At 49.5% G+C, this 15,477-nt stretch overlaps 1 protein-coding gene across 1 annotated transcript; it reads left to right on the top strand.

Moving 5' to 3' along the window:
* Positions 1–5,380: 5,380 nt before the first annotated feature.
* gc2 (guanylyl cyclase 2) lies at positions 5,381–14,856 on the top strand. The gene is made up of 20 exons (XM_056575534.1): positions 5,381–5,453; positions 5,732–6,036; positions 6,586–6,717; positions 6,944–7,047; positions 8,133–8,251; positions 8,499–8,583; positions 8,671–8,767; positions 9,081–9,206; positions 9,348–9,428; positions 9,537–9,713; positions 9,915–10,074; positions 10,650–10,799; positions 11,111–11,259; positions 11,620–11,783; positions 12,208–12,400; positions 12,754–12,928; positions 13,450–13,548; positions 13,960–14,054; positions 14,210–14,292; positions 14,713–14,856. Exons 1-20 carry the CDS (start codon positions 5,447–5,449, stop codon positions 14,810–14,812), a joined length of 2,601 nt encoding a protein of 866 aa, XP_056431509.1. The 5' UTR covers positions 5,381–5,446; the 3' UTR covers positions 14,813–14,856.
* The last annotated feature ends 621 nt before the right edge of the window (positions 14,857–15,477 follow it).

Raw genomic sequence — 15,477 nt, 5'->3', positions numbered from 1 at the left:
GTGTGTGTGTGTGTGTGTGTGTGTGTGTGTGTGTGTGTGTGTGTGTGTGTGTGTGTGTGTGTGTGTGTGTGTGTGTGTGTGTGTGTGTGTGTGTGTGTGTGTGCTGGAAGGCCATTTCTAGAATACATACACTCAACTTCTGTGGAACTAATAATTAAGACCTGATACTGCGCTCGGCAAAGTGTGTTTGACAGCTGCTTTCCTGTTGGTTTCCAGGCTCTGGATTATGACAACTGACTCTGACCTGCTGCCAACACCACAGATTGAAAACAATGTTGTGGAAAAAGCACCAGCAGGATTCTTGTAACAGGAGGAGTGCGGTATCAGTCCTCCTAGGATGAGGTCATCGTAAGTTTGTTGCTGGGTGTTTTTTTAAATTTTTTATTATATTTTGTAAAACTGTAAAACATTGTTTGCATCAGTTGGAGAGAGAGAGAGAGAGAGAGAGAGAGCAAAAAATAAGGGAGGGAAAGAATGTCTTTAACTATATCAGGGTCATGTTATCCCCTGGACACACATTCAGGGTGTGTGTGTGTGTGAGGAGACAGGATGTTAAGAGACTATGAGAACATTTAAGAGAGTAGAAAGGAATAGATCAGAGTTGTAGAGAGAGAGCTCTTTGGGAGGATTTTCAACACCACACAGCCAAGATAACTAGCTTGGCTGCTACGTTGACCAGAAGCGGTGTGGAGTGAAATCATTGTTTGATGTAGGAAAGGACATTCACAACCTTGCTTGGCGAAAGGAAATATCAATTATGACATCCAGATTAAATCTTTATCTAACAAATAATTTCTAGCACTGTTGCTCTGGACAACAGGGGAGGGCAGTCTTCCAAATTCTAAAATAAATATTAAATCTGTGGAGTGTGTGTGGTTAACGGCTGGTTTAAGCAGCCATCCACCCCATACACTAGAACATACAATTCACTCACCTGGCAGAACAGTTGAAATTATGCAAATGGTGTCACATTAGGGTATCTGGTGACCTCCCAGGTGTATATGATAGACAACTCCCTTGGTAGAATCTTGTGATGATGTCACAAATGGAAAGATGTGGCGCTCTGGTGGCCTGGGGCTCAATCCCTCTATGGCATGCTCACTGACATTCCCATGTTGGGTCATGAGATCATTAGGAGAATGCTTGGTGCGGTCGAGAGAGAAATAGTAGGTCATTTTGGGTTCCTATTGGCCTGAGAAATAGTAGTGTGTGTGTGTGTGTGTGTGTGTGTGTGTGTGTGTGTGTGTGTGTGTGTGTGTGTGTGTGTGTGTGTGTGTGTGTGTGTGTGTGTGTGTGTGTGTGTGTGTGTGTGTGTGTGTGAGAGTATGTGTATGTGTGTTTTACTATCCTAGCTTGTTGGCTTTTTTCCCTATCGTTTTTTAACTCTAATTCTCTGTTTATCTTTGAACGATGACGGACAATTAAGTTCAGAGAAAATCTGCAGGCGGAGCACCCCCGTTAAATCCACATCCATGGGGAACTCCGCTGGACGTAGCGCGGCCTATAAAAAGAACGAGATGAGTAACTGTCGCCCACTGCGTCCTCTTTCGGCTGGTGTGTCAAATCTTGAGCACAAACTCAAGACTAATCGGGGTCTTGTAATAACCACTGTTCCCAGGCATAAAACACAGATCAACAGGAATCGTTATGCAAGTCTGATTTGACAGCACTCTGAGCTATGAATACGAGCGTGGAGCCGCTAGATAGGGAGCTGAAGGGTCAGCCAGCTGGTGCCAGCCGGTTTTGAGAACACAGAGACGATCCTGCACGCCACACGTCTCATTGTGTTCTCTCTAAGCTGCTGCTTGTTGCGCATAAAGATTAATGTCTAGTTTACCACTGATGTTAGAAGTCGATTATCTGAATATTTGGTAGAAGTTGTTTTTTTTCTTTCGAGTCTCGATGTGGTGTACTTCTGTGTGTGATGTACTAAGCTGCTAACAACAATAGCTCTGGGGGGGGGGGGGGGGAGGAGAGAGAGAGAGAGAGAGAGAGAGAGAGAGAGAGAGAGAGAGAGAGAGAGAGAGAGAGAGAGAGAGAGAGAGAGAGAGAGAGAGAGAGAGAGAGAGAGAGAGAGAGAGAGAGAGAGAGAGAGAGAGAGAGAGAGAGAGAGAGAGAGAGAGAGAGAGAGAGAGAGAGAGAGAGAGAGAGAGAGAGAGAGAGATCGATCTCAGAAACCGTGATTTGTGTGTTGCTATATTTAGACCAGTTAGCCCAAACGAGAGAATACAATCCCTTGGGTACCAAGAACGATGGCCAACTTGTGTTATGCTGCCCCCTAGCAATGGGACTGGCTTAGCTAGAAGGACCACCACATCAAGCAGTACCTACCTATATACCTATTCATGATCATTGACCATTTGGTTCTTCTATTGAGATATTCACTGTCAACTGAGTTTAGATATCCACAATATCTAAACTCAGTTCGCTAACAGCACAATAAACTTTTTTAAAACTTTTTTAATTAACCCTTTTTTGTTCAAAAGTAAATAACATTTGCTTGAGTCCTAATAGCATCCTGGCTATAGAGGAATGCATTCTACGTATGATTTAATCCTATTTAGAGGGTTTTTGAGTTCTGAAACAATAACAACTCTTAAACACGCACACGCACACGCACACACACATATACATATTATACACACACACAAACATATACATATACACACACTAACACACACACACACACACACACACACACACACACACACACACACACACACACACACACACACACACACACACACACACACACACACACACAGAAACACACTGTGGGCTGACAGGCTTCTGGTTGGTGTTAGCGGTGTGACCGACCATAATCACACACACTACGTGAAGGGATTTATTATAATCTAAACTGACGGTGAAACCTCCTCTGGGTCGGCCGGTCTGCCTGTACCTCAGAGCTTATATTAAACACTCCTGTCTAACCGCCAGGAATTTAATGTTTTTACAATGGAATGGTGAAGGTGATATTCTCTGAGGCAAGACAGAGAGAAAGACGGAACGGAAAAAACGTCTTCATTGCCACCTGCATGAAAAAGAAAAGGATGAACAATGAGAGATGTGACCGTTGAGCGCAAGGACGTGTGCAACTCATCTATGCATGGTAGGACCTCATATCAAATCTAGGAATGTGTCATTATTAAAGTTAGAGGATTTGGTGGGTCATAGGGTTTAGATGTTAAGGCTTCATTTTCATCCCTCTATGACAAGATAAATGCTTATAAAAAGTTGTTAGCCATGTCCAAGCTAAAACCTCAAGCCCTCTTTTGTTATGTTTGTATGTAACAATATTTTAGTTCATCAAACAAACCCTATTGAATTCTGAAGTGTTAAAGGGAGAGATGTGCAATATTGTCCTTATCCTTAACTTAAGTAATACAAATACAATTATATTGATTTGTTACTGAATGCACTATGCTCAACACCTCTGTTACTTTACGCTGAATAAACAAAGACAAAAAAATGGATGTATTGTAAAAACTTTATGTATATTATAACTGTATTAGAGCTGCCTTGCTCATTGGTTCCTTGTCCGCAGTGAGGTGAACCCTATGCTGTCTCACCCCGCCCTGCTGGCCGGAGGACAGAATAACCTCATCACCATGGATACGGACCATGGCGGTCATGCCAGTTACCCACAATCCCCTTCCTCGCACCCACACCTCCCTCCTCCTCATCCTCCTCTCTCTCCTCCTGCGTACCCCCCTCGTTCTCCCCCTCGACAGCTACCCTGTCCCTCACCCCCTCTCTCCTCCTCTCCTTCCCCCCTTCTTCCTCCCTGCTCCCTTTCCTCCTCTTCCTCCCGCTCCTCCTGTCTCTCCTCCTCCTCCTTCTCTTCCTCCTCCTCCTCCTCTTTACCACAACCATCTACCCTCCATTCAGCCCCTCTCGCCCACTCCTCCCTCTCCTTGACTCTCCCCTCCCTCTCCTCCTCCCTCTCCTCCCCTCTCCTCCGGCCCCTCTGGTTCCTCCGGCTGGTTCTACCCCTGCTGGCGCTCCTGCCCTGCCCGGCCCAGGGCACCCGGTTCCGGGTGGGCGTGGTGGGACCCTGGGGTTGTGACCCTCTGTTCTCCAAGGCTATGCCCGGCGTGGCCGCCCAGCTCGCGGTCGACCGCATCAACAAAGACCCCGCCTTGTCCTGGGAGGACACCTTCGACTATGTGCTGCTGCAGGTAAGACAGACGCTCAATCTTCTTTTGTAGGGAAGAGGACACTGAGTTCCCGTGAAGGGATGAATTGATGAGATGGAAGGATGGAGCATGAACCGAAGGATGGAGGGTTTACAGAATGATGGATGACTGGATGACTTGACGGTGAGGAATGGATGGAAGGTGATGGAAGGATGGATGGTATATTCACAGAGGCCTAGATGATGTGTAGAGGATGGAGGGACGATAGAGTGATAGTAAATCCTACGGTATGGATGCTTCTCTCCTCCTCCTCGCCGCTGCAGGAGCCGTGCCAGACGGCCCGTGGTCTGCAGAGCTTCCTGGGCTTCCAGAGCAAGGCGTCGGCCTTCATCGGACTGGCCAACCCCGTCTACTGTGACGCTGCCTCCATGCTCAGCAAGGGCTGGAACAAGGTGGGTCTTCCTTTTGTTCGTGTCACCCTCTTTACCTTTAGCTCGGTAAAGAGTTAATGATCCATACTCTTTCTTCTGTGCTCCTCTTCTCCTCCTCCCTCCCTCTCTTCTCGTATCCATTCTCCTCTCCTCTTCCCCTCATATCAACTCTGCTCCTCTTCACTCCCCGTTCCTCTCCTCTTTCCCCTCCTCACCCCTGGCCTCTTCCTCCCCTCATCCTCTCCTCTCTACACTCGACTTTTCTTTGGTCTTCCTCTTCCTCTCATCCTCTTCCTCTCCCATCTCATCCTGCCTCCTCTTCCTCATCCCACTCCCCCCTCTCATCCCCCGACCCCCCTTTCCCCCCCCACCCCCTTCCCCCCTCCAGGCTATGTTCTCCTGGTGGTGTGAGGGCCACCGTCTGGAGGATGTCCAGAGCCACCCCAGCTTCTCCCGCTCCACGCCCAGGCCCAGCAGAGTGCTGCTCAGCCTCCTCCGCTACTTCCGCTGGGCCCACGTGGGCATCATCTCCTCCCCGGAGCCCGTCTGGGCGGAGACCGCCAACATGGTGGGTGAATCTATCTGCTCCGGTGTGTAGTTCTTCGTGTGTTGACTTGCTTGGAAAGGCATTGAAAAGCTTTGCTAACCTTCACTAAATAAAGTTGTTGCAGTAACCTTAAATGTAGATGCATTTTTACGACTATGCATCGTATTCTATCGTAGCTGGATCTGTTTACTGTTAGTGACGGTGTGTGTTATGTCCAGGTGGCGGACTCCCTGCGGAGTTATGGAGTGGTGGTGAGGCTGGTCGATGTGGTGGAGAACAGCCCCCAGAGTGCCAGGAAAACCCTCGCTAAGTTCCACAAGCTGGGACACATGCAAAGTTAGTTAGCGTTAGCTGGCTATTCTGTTCTTTTTTCTTCCGTTTTTTGTCAATTGTTGTGTGAATTGCCTTCATTTGAAGTAATAATTTGGATTATCTGAAAATTCTGAACCGAAAAGCAACGAACCAACAAATGCACAAATTAGCTTTTGTTGCTAGCTAACTAGTTTGCTAGTAATTTCACTTGCTTCTCATTGCTGATTTGTTTGTAAGAAGTGTTCAGACGTAGCTCACATCCATCTCACTAGCTAACGATCTATCCCTCCGCTGCCCCCTAGTGGTGGTGCTCTGCATGCACTCGGTGCTGCTGGGCGGGCAGACCCAGCGGCTGCTCCTGGAGACGGCCTACGACATGCGCATGAGCGACGGCGGCCTGGCCTTCGTGCCCTACGACGCGCTGCTCTTCAGCCTGCCGCACCGCAACGTCTCGTACGACGCGCTGCGCACCAACGGCAAGCTGAGGCGGGCCTACGACGCCGTCCTGACCGTCACCGTCGAGTCGGCGGCGGCGGGCGACTTCTACGAGGCGTACGGGGCAGCGGTGGCGAGCGGCGAGGTGGGCAAGGCCTGGAAGCCACAACAGGTAATGGAGCATGTCTCGTTTTTTCACTAAGAAGGGGAATTGGGTCTAGGTGTGGGGTCCGGGTAGTCTGGGGGTGGGGTCCAGATAGTATAGTGGGAGGGGGTCCAGATAATCTGGGGGTGGGGTCCAGATAGTATAGGGGTGGGGTCCAGATAATCTAGGGGTGGGGTCCAGATAGTATAGGGGTGGGGTCCAGATAATCTGGGGGTGGGGTCCAGATAATCTGGGGGTGGGTCCAGATGGTCTAGGGTCGGGGTCCAGATAGTCTGGGCGGGGTTTGGGTGTTTGACTCCAAGGTGAAAGGTTCCTGGTTCGAGTGAAACTCCAGTGTTTCTGCAGTGTGCCTCAGTGAGGCACCTCCTCAGTCACCTCCCAGCTGCTCTGTATCTACTGGTCATACATCTGAGTGGATACCCCTACTTGTGTTGTCACAAATGGATAGTCTTTGACTTTAAGAGTGACTCGACTGCTAAAATAGGGGTCCTTTACACTTGAGTCCCAGGGCGTTGGCTGGGGTGTCTCTCCCTCTAGCTGTGTCTCTTCCCCCAGGTCTCTCCTCTCTTTGGGACAATCTACAACTCTGTGTTGCTCATGGCCTACGCTCTGCGGAGCCTCCGGGACTCAGGGGATTGGCTGTCTGGAGGGAACCTGGCCCGGCACACACAGAACCTGGAGCTAGAGGTAACGACCCCACAGGCTGACCGCCGAAGCACGCCACCGGACATGGACATTAAAAGTTCAGGAGAAACATACGTCTCTTACTGTTGTCCCGGGGGATAGTGAACTGTGTATGAATCTTAATTTTTCGTTGCCTTTGCTTTGGGCATCGATGCATGGGGTATTCGAGAAAAGGAGAATAGGGTTAATATCCTGGTCACACTCAGTAACAAATGGATGTGTTCCGCAGGGTTTCAGCCATCCAATCAGAACCAACGGTTCCAGCACTGCTCTGCTGAACTTTGTGGTTCTGGACACCGATGGCCTGTCCTGGGAGCTGAGGCCAACGCACAGGTAGCTCTGAAACTAGCTGACTAGGGTTGAAGAATGCTAAGGAAACATGTTGATGTAGAAAGTCTAATATTATCAGAGGGGGAGGAGAAGGTTTGAGTGCTGGAATAAAGACAGATAGACAATCTGAGAGGTAGACGGTCAGTCAGACAAACAGGCAGAAACAGAGAGACAGAGACAGACAGGTTAGCAGACAAACAGCCACCATGATACCCAGATAATATGAAATTGCTGGTGGTATTGATGTTCAACATAAGAGTGATGGTGCTGATGAGAATGTGAAGGTACTGATAAAAGGGGGACGGCATTGATGAGAGGGGTTGGTCCTGATGAGATACTGATGAGATACTGATGAGAGGGTTCTGTGTGTGGTTCTGATGAGAGGGTGATGATATGCTGATGAGAGGACGATGATAGTGATGAGTGGAAGATGAGATACTGATGAGAGGGTGATGGTATTGATGGGAGGATGATGGTAGTGATGAGAGGATGATGGTATTGATGGGAGGATGATGGTATTGATGAGAGTATGATGGTATTGATGAGAGGATGATGGTATTGATGAGAGGATGATGGTATTGATGAGAGGATGATGGTATTGATGAGAGGACGATGGTATTGATGAGAGGACGATGGTATTGATGAGAGGACGATGGTATTGATGAGAGGATGATGGTATTGATGAGAGGATGATGGTATTGATGAGAGGACGATGGTATTGATGAGAGGACGATGGTAGTGATGAGAGGATGATGGTGTTGATGAGAGGATGATGGTATTGATGAGAGGATGATGGTATTGATGAGAGGATGATGCTATTGATGAGAGGATGATGGTATTGATGAGAGGACGATGGTATTGATGAGAGGATGATGGTATTGATGAGAGGATGATGCTATTGATGAGAGGATGATGGTATTGATGAGAGGATGATGGTATTGATGAGAGGACGATGGTAGTGATGAGAGGACGATGGTGTTGATGAGAGGATGATGGTATTGATGAGAGAATGATGGTATTGATGAGAGGATGATGGTATTGATGAGAGGACGATGGTAGTGATGAGAGGATGATGGTGTTGATGACAGGGTGGAGCTGGAGGGCAACATGGTGCACTTCCTGGGCAGAGACATCCACTTCCCCAACGCATACGGACCCAGCCAGGACGCCGCCTGCTGGTTCAACAAGGGGCCCCTCTGCTCTGCAGGTAGAGAGGAGCACACACACACACACACACCCACACACACACACACACACACACACACACACACACACACACACACACACACACACACACACACACACACACACACACACACACACACACACACACACACACACACACACACACAGACACAGGCACACACGACCACACAGAGACAGACACACACTCACGCTTAATAAACGGTTAGCTATATTAAATAGCGTCGTTATAAATAGTATTTCTTATCCAGGTGTGAACTTGATCCTGGCCGTCAGCATCTTCCTTGGCGTCATGGTTACCATCTTTCTCCTGATGGCTCTGATGTACTGCGTGAGGTAGCCGTCATCAATCAACAGTACACTTATGGAAACCGGTCATCCCGTTGCTGTTCCCCTTAATCTCCCTGACCCTTTGTTGCCTAGGCGACGCATCATTCAGATCCGACTGGTCCGGGGCCCCAACAGGATCCGGCTCACCCTGGCCGATGTGACCTTCATCAGCGCGTCGCTTTGCAACAAGGTGCGCCCTGTTTTGTCTCTCTAAAGCAGGTTCATCATTAGTATGCAGTATTGACCTTTATCATCTGAATGCTTACTCGTTGGTACTAATCTGTATTGATGTCTCTAAAGCCATTTGAGACTCTTATTGTGCTGGAGGACAGTGTTTGGGGCCTCAGAAGCGCAATTGAAGGGACGCTGGTTCCATTCCCATCATCCCAGACGAGCAAGACACACTCCTTGGATGAGTGATGCCATCAGCCTTGTGTCGGCTGCGAAGGTGTGAATGCATGTTTACATAAGCGTTGACCAATGCTGCTCCCTGTTTCCTGTAGATGCTGAGCATGAGTGACAGCAGGACCAGCGAGGCCAAGCTCAGTGTCAACGAACACAGCGTCAGGTCCAACGTGTCCGAGCAATCCCCCGCCACGCACGAGAACTCCAACGTAGCCATCTATGAGGTGAGGCCCCGCCTCCTCCCCCATGGACCAATAGATGAGCCCGAGAGAGAGAGAGAGAGAGAGAGAGAGAGAGAGAGAGAGGGGAAGAGGGATGGACGGATCGATGTATTCAAGAGTTTGCTGTAATACCGTGTTTTCTAGGGAGACTGGGTGTGGCTGAAGAAGCTTCCATCCGGAGCCTTCAAGGGCCTAGACTCAAACACCAGCATTGTGTTTGAACTGGTACGTACTGGTTCTGGTCTCATCTGGTTTGGTTTAATGCAGTTAAAATAAGTCCACTGTAATCGGATGCTACCAAATAGGTTTTCCGTGCATCCTCTTCCCCTCCAGATTCAGGACCTCCGCCATGAGAACATCAACCCCTTCATGGGCTTCTTCCAGGACTGTGGCGTGTTCGCCATGGTAACGGAGTTCTGCTCCCGCGGCAGCCTGGAGGACCTGCTGCTGAACGGGGAGGTGAAGCTGGACTGGATGTTCAAGTCCTCCCTGCTCCTCGACCTCATCAAGGTAAGGGTCGATGCACCTGGTTGCCGCGGCAACGCAATTAGCCGATCGTTAAGGCCCCCGGCTGTTTTTTATTTATGTTTCACGACCCGTTGGGAATCTGTTAGGTACCAGGTTTGATCTCCGATGTCCTTAGTCAAACCTACGGCGAGCCTTTGCAAAACTCTCACTCTTACATAACCCCCCCCCCCCCCCCCCCACCAGGGCATGAAGTACCTCCACAACCGGGGCGTGTGTCACGGCCGCCTCAAGTCCCGGAACTGCGTGGTGGACGGCCGCTTCGTTCTGAAGATCACCGACTGCGGCTACAACGAGGTGCTGGAGGCCCAGCGGTTCAGCCCCCCAGGGCCCCCTCCCCCTGAGGGTGAGTGGGCGGGGCTGGACGGAGCTGGAGGGAAAAGGGTTCAAGTGATTTATGACGATCGATTTTAAAATGCACATGAATAGTGTATTTTTTTTGGCAAGATTTTTATTTATTTTTTAAATCCTCGTGTGAGGATAAGAACATCCAGGACGCTCTACTGGCCAGACGGTACCAGAGAGGAGGGAGATGTGGAGGGTTGCGCGCAGACGCCAGACAGGCGCTGCGGGAATAGAACCTCCACTAAGATAACGGAATCAATGAGTTTGTAGGATAGGAGTGCATGGAACTTAAGCCATACAGAGTGGCTTAAGTTCCACTGTATATGGCTTATATGACACGTTGTGTCGTTCTCCTGAGAGTAGAGAGCAAACATAAAAAAAAAAAATGTATTTATTACCAGGAACTTAAATCGAATGTCTATATTGACATTTAAAAGTCGAGACCCCGAATACAAGACGACCGGACCATTTCAGACGCATTTCCAAGAAAGAAAAAATGTCTTATATTCGGGTCATGTTCGGGTGGATCTCATGCACGAGTGCGCACGTTTTATGCATCACTCTCCTGCCTCCCAGACCTGCTGTGGACGGCTCCCGAGGTGCTTCGAGGTGGGCATCCCGGTCTCCACGGCAACAAGCACGCCGACGTGTACAGCTTTGGCATCATCATGCAGGAAGTGGTCATCAGGGGGCCGCCGTACTGCATGCTGGACCTCACGGCCACAGGTGGGTCGAAAGCAAGACCTCTGCAGTCACCTGACGTGCTTGTGGGGATCGCTGACCTACTGCTGCATGATTTAAATTGACAACCGGATGCCATTCGGGTTCAAACGAAATATGTGGACATTTTGGTCGCAAGAATTTGCCCAAGGGACCTTGGGCAGGATGCTGAGTCCACCAATAGTACAGCAGTACATGCTGCAAAGAAAGTGAAGCCTTGTGATAGCATGACACTTTGAGTATGTGGATACCGCTCCACAACTGCTCCACCTTTAGTAAGATTGTCTGTTAGTCTTACATCCGGTGTACTCCTGCAGAGATCCTGGAGCGTGTGACCAAGCCTCCTCCCCTCTGTCGGCCCGTGGTCAGCCCGGACTACGCCCCCGCAGAGTGCATCCACCTGATGAAGCTTTGCTGGAGCGAGCAGCCAGACAGGAGGCCGGCCTTCGACGAGATCTTCAACCAGGTAGCGACCAGTGGGTGGTTTGAATCCCAAACTCCGCTGTTCCCTTGAGCAGGAAGTTTCTTGACCCCCACCTGCTCCTTAAAGACCTCTTCACTCCTCTCCTCTCTTCTTCTTCTTCTTCTTCTTCTTCTTCTTCTTCTTCTTCTTCTTCTTCTTCTTCTCTGTCCGTTTTTCCTTCTCTTCTCTTTCCTTCCCACCCTCCTCCTCTCCTCCTGTCCTCTCGACTTCTATCATCTCTCCTTTTCTCTCTCCTCTCCTCTCCTCTCTCCTCTTCCCTTTCCTCTCTCTTCTTCCCTTTCCTCTCTCCTCTCCTCTCTCCTTCTCTCCTCTCTCTTGTACCACCCCTCGCACCTCCTATAGTTTAAGGACATCCACAAGGGTAGGAAGACCAACATCATAGACTCGATGCTGCGTATGCTGGAGCAGTACAGCTCCAACCTGGAGGAGCTGATCAGGGAGAGGACTGAAGAGCTGGAGATAGAGAAGCAGAAGACTGAGAAACTACTCACGCAGATGCTGCCCAAGTAAGATGTAGAGCTATAAAGCCTCCTCTATGTGCACCGACTCCCAATGATGACAGAAAGCTATGCCTAGCTGTTTTCTGTCTCGGACTAAATGTTAATCTTTCACAGAATTTGTAAGGCAGGCTTCATCTAGGCTCTAATGGAAGGTAAAGCCTCACTCTAAAACTGAGACCCCTCTGAGCAATCTGAACAATAAGAACATCTGGGGTGTAGCAGCAATTTTAGAGAACACACACACACACACACACACACACACACACACACACACACACACACACACACACACACACACACACACACACACACACACACACACACACACACACACACACACACACACACACACACACACACACACACACACACACACACACACGACCCTCCAAAAAGTGCTTCTGACGTTTCCATGTCGCCCTCCTTCCAGGTCCGTGGCACAGGCCCTGAAGATGGGCACCACGGTGGAGCCCGAGGACTTTGAGTCGGTGTCCCTGTACTTCAGCGACGTGGTGGGCTTCACCACCATCTCAGCCCACAGCGAGCCCATCGAGGTGGTGGACCTGCTCAACGACCTCTACACGCTGTTCGACGCCATCATCGGAAACCACGACGTGTACAAGGTCTGTTTGTTGTGTACTAGTAGCTCAGGAGCTAGAGCGGGTTGGCTGGTAACCGTAAGGTTGCTGGTTCTTGTATCAAGGTGTCCCTGAGCAAGGCACCTAACCCTAACGGCTCCCGACGAGCTGGCTGTCACCTTGCATGGTTGACACCACCGTCGGTGTGTGATTGTGTGCATGAATGGGTGAATGCCAGGCAATATTGTAAAGCGCTTTTTTCCAAAGCGCTTTACATATATAATGCAGCCCATTTACCATTCACCCCCTAAACTAAGCCTTGCGGGAAAGTATAGCGGAATGGACTTTTATTTTGGTAAGCCTAACCAACGTTTCTCCTCTGCTATGTCCCGAGCCAGGTGGAGACTATCGGCGATGCGTACATGGTGGCCTCTGGTGTTCCCATACTGAACGGAGACCGGCACGCCGCCGAGATCGCCAACATGGCCCTGGACATCCTCAGCGCAGTGGGAACATTTAAGATGAGACACATGCCCGACGTTCCACTCAGGTTACGCATAGGACTACACACAGGTAGATACGCATAGTACTACACACAGGTAGACACACAACACATGTAGATACACATGGGACTACAACACAGGTAGATACACAGGACTACAACAGGGGTAGATACACAGGACTACAACACAGGTAGATCCATAGGACTACAACACAGGTAGATCCAAAGGACTACAACACAGGTAGATACATAGGACAACAACACAGGTAGATACATAGGACTACAACACAGGTAGATACACAGGACTGCAACACAGGTAGATACAAAGGACTACAACGCAGGTAAATACATAGGACTACAACACAGGTAGATACATAGGACTACAACACAGGTAGATACATAGGACTACAACAAAGGTAGATACAATGGACTGCAACACAGTAAGATACCCAAAGAACTACAACACTGTTATATAAAGATATGCAATAGACTACAACACAGGCAAATAAGTTGCACTACAACCCAGGAAGATATACATAGGACTCTGACACGGGTAGCATAGCCTGGTTATTTTTATGGTTGCGTGTTTCAGGTCCGTGTGTAGCAGGAGTCGTCGGTCTTTCCATGCCTCGCTACTGTTTGTTTGGCGACACAGTGACCACAGCTTCCCGCATGGAGTCCAGCGGCATGCGTAAGACATCCACCCTGGTCACATCACAACATGCTGGCCACACAACCGTATACTGGCCTCATCCTTGTATCCTGACATCATCCCGCTTGTTCTGGAATAAAGATGAGGGGAATTTAAATTAAAACGAGTTTGAAGCATTACGCACCCAGATGGCTTTCCATGCTACCATGTAGAGCTGTATGTGTGGTGGTGATGGCTGGTTTAACCTGTGCATATTGAGTTCTCCATTAAGCACAGGTGTGCAGCCTCACCCAGCCCCCGAGCCTTATCGGTTTGACTCTGGCCAGGTGAGGCTGCTTCAGCCAGCCATCATCCACACACACAGTCCACATCCGGTATAGAATCTTTGTCATTCTTGACCGCTTTTTGGGTGTTCATTTGCTGTTGTTATTCATTGTTGTGTTCTTGTAGCCCAAAGGATCCACGTGCACCAGAGCACGGTGAAGATCCTCCTAGACCTCCGCCTGGGGTACAAGTTCACGCTGAGGGGTCGCACCGAGGTCAAGGTAGGAAGCCCCGCCCCTTCCTCCAGAACAGGAAGTACTTGAGCTGGACCACCATCATAGCTGCCGTGCTGTTGTTCAGCTCCGTCTGTTGTCCGACTGTTTCCTTTTTGCTGCGGGCTGTCAGTCTGTCTCTCTGTCTGCCTGTCTGCTTGCAGGGTAAGGCAGAGGAGACCTACTGGCTGGTGGGCCGAGAGGGTTTCGACAAACCAATGCCTATTCCTCCAGAATTCAAGCCAGGGTAGGAGACTCTGATCAGATCATATGTCAAGTTGCTATTATCTTGTTACCTGCAAATGTAGGTGTGTGTGTGTGTGTGTGTGTGTGTGTGTGTGTGTGTGTGTGTGTGTGTGTGTGTGTGTGTGTGTCTGTGTGTGTCTATGTGTGCGTGTGCGAGTGTGTGCATGCCTGTACGCTTGTTTGTGTGTACGTGTGTGTGTGTGTGTGTGTGTGTACGTGTGTGCGTGTGTGTGTGTGTGTGTGTGCATGTCTGTATGTGTGTGTGTTTGTCTCTGCGTGTGTGTGTGTGCGTGTGTGTGTGTGTGTGTGCGTACATGTGTGTGTGTGTGTGTGTGTTTGTGTGTGTGTGTGTACATGTGTGTGTGTGTGTGTGTGTGTGTGTGTCTGCCCACCATGCTAACACGCGTGCCGCACTGTACAGGCAAAAGGCCCAAACGCTGCAGATGGAGGAGATTGCGCAGTACAAGAAGCGCAAGGCCCAGCAGCAGCAGCAGCAGCAGCCCGCGAGTAAGAAGAACTGAGGTAATATCAGTCATGTTATTGGTTATGCATACAACGGAAAGTCAACAGCATGCATTGTTATTCCAATGCCTTAGCATGGGAATGCGCTCTACGGCGGCTGTTAAGGGTAACTTGTAACATTGTTCTGGTACTTGTGAATCAGAGTTCGAATGGATATCAGCGTCTCGACCTGCATTCTCGTTTCAATCCGTTACTAACAAGTTAACCTTATATTATATAATAAACATAATATTATTATGTTTACGTTAATGTCATCACCAAAACACATGTTCACATCGGCTGCGGGCGGCAGAAGACTGGCGTGCATCCGGGAAAAATTGGTTTTCCCCTTGGCTCTGTGATGAAATTATGTTTGGAGAATGAAATGATCTCTCAATTACAAGCTTTGCTTCTCCAGTTAATGCTTCCTGAGGGGATTTATACTTTGACATATCCTGACATATCCTCCTCTCTTCTCATCCCCCTCTTCTGCTCGCCTCCTAGTCTCCCTCCCCCTGTTCCTCCTTCCTTTTCTTTCTCACTCCTCTCTCTTCTCCTCCTCCACCCTTCTTCTCATCCTCTTCCTCCACCTCTTCTCCTCCTCCTCCTCTTCCTCCCTGCAGGGCCCTGGAGGAGGTCGGCAGGGCTTCCTTCAGGTCCTCCATCAGGCTGGTGGGAGGTCGTC

Source organism: Gadus chalcogrammus, chromosome 17 (assembly GCF_026213295.1).
Source record: "Gadus chalcogrammus isolate NIFS_2021 chromosome 17, NIFS_Gcha_1.0, whole genome shotgun sequence".
NCBI classification, from domain to species: Eukaryota; Metazoa; Chordata; class Actinopteri; order Gadiformes; family Gadidae; genus Gadus; species Gadus chalcogrammus.
This window is presented reverse-complemented; position numbering and strand designations above follow the sequence as displayed.